At 40.6% G+C, this 12,383-nt stretch overlaps 1 protein-coding gene across 4 annotated transcripts in view; it reads right to left on the bottom strand.

Annotated features, from left to right (window-relative positions):
* LOC145451612 (uncharacterized) overlaps window positions 1-9,374 on the bottom strand; it is a 42,257-nt gene extending 32,883 nt beyond the window's left edge. For 2 of the 4 annotated variants that reach the window (XM_080329816.1, XM_080329818.1), the window contains exons 1-6: window positions 9,180-9,374; window positions 8,882-8,983; window positions 8,755-8,811; window positions 7,517-7,705; window positions 6,734-6,820; window positions 6,584-6,673 (exon numbers count right to left, since the gene is read on the bottom strand). In XM_080329816.1, coding sequence (XP_080185942.1) covers window positions 6,584-6,673; window positions 6,734-6,820; window positions 7,517-7,705; window positions 8,755-8,811; window positions 8,882-8,983; window positions 9,180-9,249 — 595 coding nt within the window. In that variant the 5' untranslated portion in view covers window positions 9,250-9,374. The remainder of the gene's footprint in view (window positions 1-6,583; window positions 6,674-6,733; window positions 6,821-7,516; window positions 7,706-8,754; window positions 8,812-8,881; window positions 8,984-9,179) is intronic. The other 2 variants (XM_080329815.1, XM_080329817.1) reach the window with 1 other exon arrangement.
* Between the last annotated feature and the right edge of the window lie 3,009 nt (window positions 9,375-12,383).

Below are 12,383 nucleotides of genomic sequence, written 5' to 3'. Positions count from 1 at the left end.
CACATCGATCAATATGACGTCACACCCGCAAAGCTTTGTCTATCGACTAGAGGTGGTCACGATACGGCTCAGGAGTATGTGGTTGTGTGTTGTAAGTTGTGACCAGGGCCGAAGTCACATTTTTTCAGCCCCCACATGCCCGAATAAACAGTGATCTTGGGCCCGCCGTTGGGTAATCGATGCAACTTCTGGGGGTTACTATATGCATCTGGTTTTTATATACATCTGGCCGTTAAATGATTTGAATGAATTATGTCAATAATATTGTTTCTTCCGTATATTACTATATAATTTGATTGTCTCTCCGCTTACATGATCAGAGTTAGCGGTAGAGCTGGTGGAGGATGATGACTTCGAAAATACAAGGCGGGTAATTGTACATCGTTCATGTCATACAAGATTATTTATCAGCCTAATGCCGGTGCGCACTGCACCACTGAGCTATATAAACACCGCACATCCGGTGGTTTCCAACCTTTTATGGTCGCGACTCCATTTCCAATTTGAAAATGTTCCGTGGCCAGCTCAAAATTTGATAAGCCGATAACAATTAAAGGTCGGCACATTTGCCCAGACTTACTCACGGCCGATTTTTGAAGCTGATTACGTTCAACATCTTCGCGAACCCCCTAATACAGGCAAACTACCCACAGGTTTAGAACCACTATCTTCGAATAAAGCATCCAAACGGCCTAAACCGCAGGGTTGTAACCAAGTCACAAGGCTCCGAGTCACAAGTCAATCTCACTTTTATATTTTTGACTCGAGTCAAGTCGAGTCATTTTCAATTCCCACCGAGTCAAGTCCGAGTCCAAGTCAGCGAACAGAGGATCGAGTCCGAGTCATGGTATTATGACTCGAGTCCGAGTCCAAGTCATTGTGTTGACTGCTCAGTTTCCAGTTAAAGTCTTCCTAACCCCACTTTTTAAACTCTGTTTGGTGATATTGAATGGTTCGCATTTATAATATAGCAATTTTCCTCACTTTTAGGCAGTTTCTGGTCGCATTTTCGAGCACCAGTACCTACAAACGAAATTCCAATAATGTGTTGGCTTCGACATTACAATGAAATGTCGGTCTTGGCCGTCTGAATCTCGAGTCAATGACTTGCTTCGAGTCATACGCAATGACTCGAGTCCATGTCGAGTCAATACACAGATTGACTCGAGTCGAGTCGAGTCATTTCCGTACTTTGAGAAAATGACTCGAGTCGAGTCGAGTCATCCGAAAATCGTGACTCGAGTCATTACAACCCTGCTAAACCGACTCTATGAATATACCGTTATCTTGTAATTGCGATTACTGTTAGACTTATTTCTGTAAATCAATGTCATTTTTATTTATTTTGATCGCAGTTTTTGCGAGGGTGGTTGTCCCATAGTAAAACCAATATATGTGATACTAAATCGCGCGCATCGCGAAGAAAGATTTCATGTAGCATAAATCTGCCCAAAAATAATATTATGTTGATTTGGGAAAAAATTATGAGCTTACTTAAGAATTCCGGACATTTTGACATATTTTAGAAATTCCTCCCGGACGCAATTTTAACAATGAAATTCCGGACATGTTCGGGAAATTTCGGACATATGGCAACCCTACCATAAACCAAACAACAAACCAACCATAAACCAGATCCAGTGATTCTTGACATGTAAGGTAGGTAGTAGTGTGAGAACTATATTGCAGTAGGGGTCTCAGCTTTCCCGTGGCCACTTACTGGCCACAGATTTTTTTGTGGCCGGCCACGAATATCTCGTGGCCGGCCATGAAACTGCGTTGTCTCGTGGCCGGCCACAGTAAATTTCATGGCCGGCCATAAGAATTCATTGTGGCCGGCCACGACTTCATGGCCAGTTCGTGATTTTCGCATATCTAGTTGGATCAAAATCGGCCCTTTGCATCCAATTTGACAATAGTCAAGTCGATCTTCTTCATTTGCAACGAACTTGCTGGCGGCAAGGTTTGTAGGCTATAGACGACTTCCACTATTATCGCACGTACCTAAGTTACATTACCACTTTATTGAGTAGTTTAGGGATGGGTTTAAAATTTGCACAGGCTTACACGCGTTTGCCTTCTGTAGAAATGAATTCAATTCCCACTGACTATTGAAAAAGTACTTTGAGGCAGTGCGTTGTAAACTAACACCGAAACATACGTTCCTTGAACTTCCTAGAATCTAGATAAATATTTGATAGAGTAATGTATGAGCGTACATCTTATTGCTCGGTCGTCTTTACATTAAAACTGGTGTCCACACAGCTTCCACGCCAGGCGATCAACGCAATGGGATTGTGTGGAAAGATAAAACCGTGGTACAGACTCGATAGCCTTGCAGTTTCTTCGCATCTCTATCGCCCAAGCCCATTAATGACGCAAACGTAGATAACCTGACTCCCTGCCCCCTTTCCTTTTCTACATAAAGAAACCGGCATATTTTGCTACAAAAAGTTTGTTTACTCCGTTACCAATTTCACAAAATCTGAAGCAATTGAAGATATGATTACAATCATTCACAATTCATATACAAGTAGTTGCATGAATGCAATATGTCCAATACATGCTTTTCACAGAAAACACCCAGGGGCACGAGAGATCAGATGCACTTTACACGGCTATAAGTATTTGCACTGCATTCAAATGTCGAATTATAATGAACGATTGGGACTTCTGTGTCATCAAGATTGTTCCCTGAACATTGACTGGGGAACATTCCATTGTTCTCTGCATCAACTACAAATATCATGCCTATTGGCCAATTCGCAGGCTTGGCATAGACATTTTTCATCGATCGATGGCGCTGCATTTGATGTCGCATCGATCGATGGTGCTGCATTAGATGACGCAAAGTATCTGGAGTTATCTATTATTGTAACAGTAATTTAATTATATAGCAGGCACATTTACGTCCTATGCCCACCACATCGGTTAGCAGCTTGATCTAACAACGACTTGCGATACAAAACGATCCTTGCACCCAAGTAATCAAGTATCCTCTGGCTTACATGGCATCGGTAGTGACTGCGACATGTATCTCATTCGTACATTATTTGTTTCAACCTGGAAGAACGGCACCTCGGTGGATATACATACAAAGTATATAGGATCGGAAACGTGACCAAAATCAAATTTGTGGGAACAAAGCCCCACATTTTACCAATATTACAGTTAGGTTAGGTTACATCGTTGCCTTTATTCATACATCTATACAGCACATCTGCAGTGTGTCAAGTTCAAGTGCTGCTACAGCATAGAAATATTCATAGATTCATCGACACAATTCTCATCGTGCAAATGAGTGCAAGCTCCATTGATGTTGAGGATCTTGAACGTCGTATGTATTGTATAGCAGTACGATAATCAAATATGTATATAACCGTATATCGCGGACTCATCATAGACCTGATACAGAAAGGAAGGATTGTATCAGCCTGGCATTATCCAATTCACAGCTATTCAGCTATACGAAGAATAACAAACTATGGAATTGTTTGCAACTACATGTCCTCTATACCGATGGAAAGACATATCAGATCGGGGGAAGCGCCGGCCACAGCGAGCTGCGAGCTGCTCTGTGGCCGGCCACAGAATGTTATGTGGATTTCACAGCTTTTCTGGAACTTGAAAGAGTATTTTCCACATATTCTTGGTTCTTTGATTCCCTAATTGTTTCCTTCGGGTACTTTGATTACGGTATTTAGTATTTAAAACAAGAAAACAGTTAAATGACCGCATATTGACCGATCCAGTATCTCGATGAAACATAGATTATATTCAAGGATGAATATAGTCGAAAAAATCTGCAGTGAAGTAAGACAAATTTCCAGTACAGTATTGTATTATTCATAAACTCATCAGGGCAATCCACGAAAGATTTTAAACTGCCCCTGCCCTACATCCTTAAACTACATGATCAGATATATATGTATCACTTATTCGCATCGCAGACTCATCATAAACGATAAACATAGTTGAAATATGAAGGACATTATCATCATCACATTGTTTAATTGTAGGTTTGCATAATTACAAAATAAAACTAACTCTACAATCGAATCCAACTGCACAATGCACATTGCACATCTTACGGTTGAAAATCAATATCAGAATGGGGGAAGCACCGGCCACAGCGAGCTCAGAGCTGTTCTGTGGCCGGCCACAGAATGTTATGTGGATTTCACAGCTTTTCTGGAACTTGAAAGAGTATTTTCCACATATTCTTGGTTCTTTGATTCCCTAATTGTTTCTTTCGGGTACTTTGATTACGGTATTTAGTATTTAAAACAAGAAAACAGTTAAATGACCGCATATTGACCGATCCAGTATCTCGATGAAACATAGATTATATTCAAGGATGAATATAGTCGAAAAAATCTGCAGTGAAGTAAGACAAATTTCCAGTACAGTATTGTATTATTCATAAACTCATCAGGGCAATCCACGTAAGATTTTAAACTGCCCCTGCCCTACATCCTTAAACTACATGATCAGATATATATGTATCACTTATTCGCATCGCAGACTCATCATAAACGATAAACATAGTTGAAATATGAAGGACATTATCATCATCATATTGTTTAATTGTAGGTTTGCATAATTACAAAATAAAACTAACTCTACAATCGAATCCAACTGCACAATGCACATTGCACATCTTACGGTTGAAAATCAATATCAGAATGGGGGAAGCACCGGCCACAGCGAGCTCCGAGCTGTTCTGTGGCCGGCCACAGAATGACATGTGAATTTCACAGCTTTTGGGGAACTTATAGGGATTTTCTGACAGATATCTGGTATTCATTGTTTTTTTCAAGTCTATGCAGTTGCATACGATTAGCTGTGACGAGTGTCAGCCGAATATTTAGGTCTATTTCTATAAAAAAAAAAAGATACAAATCAACACTTACCAGGTACCAGTTTTGATAATGTCTTCATCGCTTCTAGCTTTCTATACCATTATTTCCTGTTTCATTTAGCGGATATCCCCCTTTTTAATGCATTCTTTACATCATTTTGTGTGTTTTTAATTGATATATAGAGACTATTACAGATCGTTTCATCTTCTTCATATCGTTTCATTGTATCGCTATTCGTCCGGTATTTTGGGAGAAAATGCATATAAACTGAGCTAAACTCTCGCTCTCACCTAGTTCTATTTACTGTACGCCCATAATAGAACATAATTGATCATGCATTTGACCACGATTGGGCCACGTACAGTACTTATCATCAATACTAACTTGATATATTGCAGCCGGCCATGAAATTTGGCTATGGCCGGCCATGAAATTTAGTCATGGCCGGCCATGAGAATGAGTTTGACATGGCCGGCCACGGAAATTTCATGGCCGGCCATACCGAAATTTCATGGCCGGCCATGAAAATCACCATGGCCGGCCACAGAATAGCACTTTTCATGGCCGGCCACGGAATATCTGTGGCCGGCCACGAAATTATCCGTGGCCAGTGAGTGGCCACGGGAATGCTGAAAGTCCGTCTCCTATATTGTACAGTTTTGTACGGAGCGATAGCCAATGCAAACTATAATGTGTTTATTCTGCATATGAACCTAGTTACTATAGGGATGGTGTGAACATGGGGTTCACGTTCGCGTTCGCGTTCTGGGTGTGAACCTCTGAAATTTAGAGGTTCATGTTCACAAACGAACCTTGGTAGGTTCTGCACTGTGAACCTTTTTCATATATTACAATTTTCACTTCATTATACAACATCTTTGGTTGAAATTTATTGCATTTCAACTGCGAGCCACTCTATGCATAGCTGTGGCATGCACCTTGACAATAATATGTTACTTGCTTTGTTACAAAAGTTTGCTCGAAATATCCAGCTTTCCGTATGCTGTTTGAGCTTGACTCGCAATCACACAACATTAAAAGTGAAATACATTACGTGTAGGTAGTCAGCGAATGATTCTTATTCAACCAAACAACAAAATTGATATCGTTATTAGATGTAGAAAATCTAACAGGCGTACGGGGTCAATCTTGATTTTATATGTTTGTTGTATCATAAAAACCAAATCCGTGCGATTGGGGTGTTGGCTACTGCTGTATAACTTGTTAAAAGGGGTAATATCGTCAGCAAGTACAGAAACCAGTTTTACACTCTGCTCAAGTGCTCAAACGCCGAATACATTGCGCGGTCTGGCCTAGACATTGTTGGCCAAGCGACGGAAGATATTGATTTTAAGGGATTAATATATCATTTGATTGCCCCAGTTGATACATTTGGCGACGTTTAAAACGTCAATATGTACTTCAGCGTTGTGGCATTATGTGGCCGGAGTCGTCGCTAGGTGTCGTGTACAATAATATAGGCTATCACTTCACTGAAATGTAGGGTTGGAATTAGCAATATGACGTCACATGACGTCATGTGGTTCACGTTCGCGTTCACACAGAACCTGAACCTTTCAGAGGTTCACACCATCCCTAATAGTTACGTTAACAAGGTGGTCCGGCCGCACAATGTGTTCACTGCCATCGCATTTCATCAACACCGAACAATGGGGGTTTCTATGAAGTTTTGAAACTAGATTGCATCGCATGCCTCCTACTTTCAGTCTTGCATTTCCTGCCACAGAATGTCCTTGCGCATGTTTCTCCAGTAGGACAATCAAGCGCAGTTCTGCAAGAGTCTTTGCAATCTAATCAAGAAACGTGCATTCAGCGTCGTCATTCGCATAAATGCCAATGAATGCTGATACCTTTTATGCAAATCTTAGAGCAACCCTTGCGAGCACATATATACCCGGGCTCGCAATCGTCTTTGACTTGGCAGGAATCTTGGCTTTCTGTCGAAATATCGATGCAGTCATCATATATATATCCGTGACTCGATGTTTAGGACGTTTTAACCATGCATGCCGGCGGCATCACCTCGCCACACCAATTTCAACACCCTCCGAAATAACTGTCAGCAAAACTATAGAGAAAATCGATGATCTCAAGAAATGTTGAACAATGAACGTGAACAATGAATGTGTTGGGTTGTTGGCTAACCATATGGACTGCATTCGGCCGTGGAATAGGATATATCCTGGTTATCCTCTCGCTATTGCTAATGGATTCACGTCTCTAAGGCGTCATGCTTTTCCATTCCGAACCTGTTTCACGTTTACGAACAAAAATGTTTGAGTCAAATCCTTCAGCTTGTCATGAAAAATGATCTTGTGTGTCACTCGTGACACGCGTGTCAGGGGTTGCGTCGTCGCGGACTCTTCTTTGCACGGTTCCCTATTTCGAATATGTCAGTTTGCCAACAAATCCGATAAGCTCATCGCCGTTATTTTATTGGATAGAATTATTTGTGAATGAGAATAAATTCGTCAACGCAGGAAGAATTATCATGAGAAGTGAGATGAGGCCAATTGCAAGTCACTAGAAATACGATTCAGAGTTGAAATTCCATAAACTCCAAATCTAATCTACCGTAGCGGAATATGATTACAGCAATACTGGTAATAAAATTATGGAAGGGAAAAACTCACCCTTTTTGCAATAAGATGTAATGGCTGGCTTCCAGTTGCACCCTTCCGAGTTGCACATACATCTAGTGAACATACTTCCCGTCAGACACCTACCCACCTTGCAGGATACTACGCAAACCGCTTTGTTTTTATGTCCTCGGGTGCACTTCAATTTCGCAAATTCACTTTCACTGGGATATTGGCACGAACCTGGAGAAAACTAGCCCATTCATTTTTACTCATTATAGCAACAGCGGCTATTGCTGTAGGCCACAGTACAATGTAGGGGAGACGGGGTACCGATGGATCAAAAATTGGAAAAAGATCGCTGGCCCCAAAATGTTCAGCCGAAAACAGCAGATCTTTTGCTGGCTCAGCACTTTGATACAAGCTCTACCTATCGCGCACATATATATGAATATCCGTATTTTCCAAAAATATTTATGGACGTTCAAAATCTGTTGCTCGAATGGATCATCGGTCTCCACCCGGTGGGTCCAATGGCACACGACCCGGGGACCTATGAGACATGCTCTCAAAAACTCAAATGTGACAACTTTTCTTGCTAAGTATTATAATCTAAGCTACAGCAAGCCAAAGAAGAATGCTTGGTCGCAACCGTCAAAAATAGAATAAATAATAACTCAAATGTTGCCATAAAATCACGTTTCGATTTAGGCTCGAACTTTAAATTTGCGGGTAAATACATATTGCCCGAAAATCGACATTGTGACTTCCAAATACCTCTTTATAGCGATAAAACATCATATGCAATTATTACATAAAAAGTTTATGTACTTAGGCATGATTCAGTTGTTGCATGATTAGTATGCTTGATTATTTTGCTTGATTTGGCTATTGTATCATCGGTCCCCACCGTACGAATTTTATAAATGTATCGAAAAAATTTCCAGTCACGGAAGGTATTGAATAAAATAATAGGTGCCATTATATAGCCTGATACAAGCCCTACACTTCACATTAAAATGATTGCTGGTTTGTTCGTGTTGAAGGTTACAAAGAAAAATGTATGCGTCGATCTAAATTTACTTTACACCCCCCAAAACAGAAATCATCTGTCAGAGACCCCATAGCTCACGCACTTCGGAATTTTTTGTATGTGAGGAAAGACTTTGCCAGCATGCAATTGTAGACAAGTTCACGGAGTGTAATCATGGAATTATCATAGAGAATTCTTAAAGTATTTTAGGTCCCAGATATCCATCGGTACCACATCTCCCCTATACAATGATACTCACTGGGAGGTTTGGTTGTAGGCACATCCGTTGGTTTTATGGTTGGTTTGGGTTTAATCGCTAAAGTATAGAAAGTATATAATTTTTAATTAACGCATATTGCATGAGAGAACCGTCTCGTTATATTTACCAATACAAATCTTGTTCCTGCATAGTAGGAGTTTCTGACATAGATAAGTTTTTCCTTTGCAATGCCCAGATTTCTCGCAATCATTTCTTTCGCAGAACGAGCCTGATAAAATAATAATCTGCAAGCGCTGTATAACATGGGCTGGATAAAATTTGGGATCAACGCTGCAATACACTTTAGTCGTTATAATTCGGCTCGAAACATATATATGAAGAAGTCATCCGATATCGCGACTGAGATTCTAATGCCACATAGTGTAAGAAACTTCCACACAAGTTTAAAAAAATGAAATCCTTACTAAAGATGAGAAATCCCAGTGTCACGTGAGGTAACAAACATAACACCGTCGCTGCTGCGCCTATACGCATAACTTTGCTCTGTTTCAAGCGGACTAATCTGAAGATTTTATGGAGTTCTAGAAAAAAATTGGAAGTCTCAGCATAGAACAATTAGCAAATATGAAGCGTAGGCCTATACAGCCTTTCTTATACCAGCGCTGAGCCTGTATAATGCAGAAGCAAATAGCCAGCAATGCTGTCGAAAATTATTCTTATATGATGAATGCTGATGCAATTTTAACACCGTGCCTGCGGGCACATTATCTTGTTGCGGAAGATAGATGAATTTCACTTTCATTTTACTCTTAAACATAACAGTAATCAATGTCCTTTCGTTCTGAACATTTGACCTTGAGATGCTGGAAAAACTATAGTATTCGTCAATAAAAGCAATGTCTTAATTTGACAGAATGGATGAAGCACTAATTCTTGCGAACTCGACTATCATTGTAATGTAACCGTATTGCTAATAAGTGTAAAATGTATGTATGTATGTAAAAATTAGAAATAAATTAACGCGATTGCAAATGTAATTCAACAGTAATTTGGAATCAGAGTCGAAACATTGTTTTTTGAACTCATCGGAATCTAAATTACGGAGTGAGTCTGATTTCAAAGACTACTACAAGTCTTTTCGATACCTTCCTATCTATTTCATTGTACCACAATCGTGTGCCGTATTGAACCTGTCTACATGAAATTTAAACCAATGTTAGCGTAGTGGACAGTGGACACGATAAGCGCTCATACTACCCGGGCGTCCCGCGTTTGATTCCGCGTCAGAGGTACGTTTATCTGGACTCCTCTTCCCCCTCGTCGCGTCGGCGACAAAAGGGGAATGGAGAAAGCAAGAAAGAGCCGCGGAATAGAGATTAACATCGAATAACAACCGCAACATCGGGCACCAGATCGTGGTGGGTGCTAACAGACCGCATAACTGCTGGTCGATAGGCGTCCACCTATCTGTTCATTACATCCAGGGCTTTGGAGCAGTCGTAAATTTTACACTGCTAAAGCTCTAGCTCAGGAGCTCTCTTCTACCAAAAATTTGCTCCGGCTCCGGCGCTCGCTGATAACACTGCTCCAGCTCCAGCTTTGGCTCCGGTACGAAAACTATCGAATGGTTCGGTTGTAGCCGTCGCAAGGATCTATCATTTTGTGTGGGTATGCAAAGTCCTGTGACGTGATAATTTCTTCGTGTCGTCTGTCGATAGTAGTTATTATGATCGCTCAACCGGTGGCAGGGGTTCTTATGGGCGGGGTGGTGAGGTGCCTGAAAACCGGGGGTGGTGAGCGGCTCCTTATACCTTATGGCGGGGTGGTGAGCGGCTATTGCGTCTTATGGCGGGGGTGGTGAGCGGCTCTTATTTCTTATGGCGGGGGTCGTGAGCGGCTGGAAAACCGGGGGTGGTGAGCGGCTTTTATGTCTTATGGCGGGGGTCGTGAGCGGCTATTGTGTCTTGTGGTCGCAGATCTCTGGTGATTCGCTGAATGAACCTTTGTTAATGTGTATATCGTGAATTATTATATATGATGTAGTTTAGTCGTGACAAATGACCGATCGTGTTCTAAGTCTTTCGTCGCTATTGATTTCTACGTAACCTGAATAGTACTTTCAGATCGGGTTATTCGCACCTTGTATACCGCTGTTTCGCACCTACAGAATAGTCTGCTGTTCACAGTCGTGACTTCACCGCGATAGCACAATATTCGCAGGTAATATTTCCGCAATAAGTTTGGCACAGAGCCGTCGCACAATATCCGCGTTCACAAACTAACACTCCAAAAAGGTGTGAAATATTGGTAAAATCCCGCGATCGCTCACAAGATAATACCTAAGACATAACCATCGCTTGCGACTCGCTGTTACATACATGCCGATCGTTGACAATGTAATATTTTGGTAATTGGTTTGCCACAGAGCCGGCGTAGACGGTGATTCAAATATCAACAATAGCCGCGTTCACAAACCAACACTTCAAAAACGTGTGAAATAGGTTACAAATCCCACGATCGCTCACAAGATAACACCAAAGACATCACCATTTCTCGCGTCTTGTCATTACATACATCCCAATCGCTACAGTGTAATGGGTCGATGGTTGTTACTATCAAGTAATAAGTAATGAATAACAGTACCAGCGCAGACCGTGATTCGAAAACCAACAATTTGACACTTGCCCGCGATCGCTATATGTTTCATGCCTCTCGAATAGTGGCTGACTTTAGTTGCGTGATAAGATCCATGAAAATATTCAATCAATGTGTTAGTTTGTCAACTTGAAATGTAACTCACTACACAGATCAAGTTGAATCGTATTTGAATGTATTGACTCGACCCAACTCAAATCCTTTGACAAATCCTATTAACGCAATCTGTTGAATCGAACGTAACCTGAATATTACTGACACCAACATTCACCCACATCGGATCATTCACACATTCCACGCCGCTGTTTTAACAGTTATAGAATCAATACCAACTATCTCTAACCCGATAATATTCAATCATTTTGGTAATTTACCAACTTTAAATCCATTCGCGGATGTACTAAAGGTAAATCCAGATAATCCAAAATGAAATATTTGGACTTTGACATAGTCTGAATTGAAATAGATTGACAAACATGACTAACAACTTTCAACCCAGTCATATTTAGAGATTATACACACATTGATTCGAAACAAGTAATGAAACATTACAACTCTATTCGCGATCCGGCTTTTCAATTACCAAAGCGGCATTTTAACATCTTACCATACTCAAAAGAATTATTCACAACATTAACAAGTGTTAAATATCTAGTTTTCACTTACTTGATTATGTCACTACAACTCACAAACTTGAATTAATTCATCCTGGTTGTATTCATATGACCGATAATTTTTTATTCAACTGTAAAGGTCGTTACTATTCTGTAAAACAAAGTATTTACTAATCGGTTCATATACGACTTGACATAAACCTATTACATTTTGAATATACGATATTTGAATGTCTAAACAATAACTGAGAAATAATTACCACAAGTGAATCCATATACGACAGCGTAAAAGATATTGGAATGTCAGCAACTCTTCACGGTCGTAGTTACTACCACATTAACTAATTTACCCGACCAACTCGTCATGATCATTCCTGAAATCAACACAAACATGCCCCT

The sequence above is a fragment of the Botryllus schlosseri genome, chromosome 12, assembly GCF_051294905.1.
Source record: "Botryllus schlosseri isolate E-star chromosome 12, Bs_hap1, whole genome shotgun sequence".
In the NCBI taxonomy this organism is placed as follows: Eukaryota; Metazoa; Chordata; class Ascidiacea; order Stolidobranchia; family Styelidae; genus Botryllus; species Botryllus schlosseri.
Note: the sequence above shows the minus strand (reverse complement) of the source record. Positions and strands in the feature narration are given on the sequence as shown.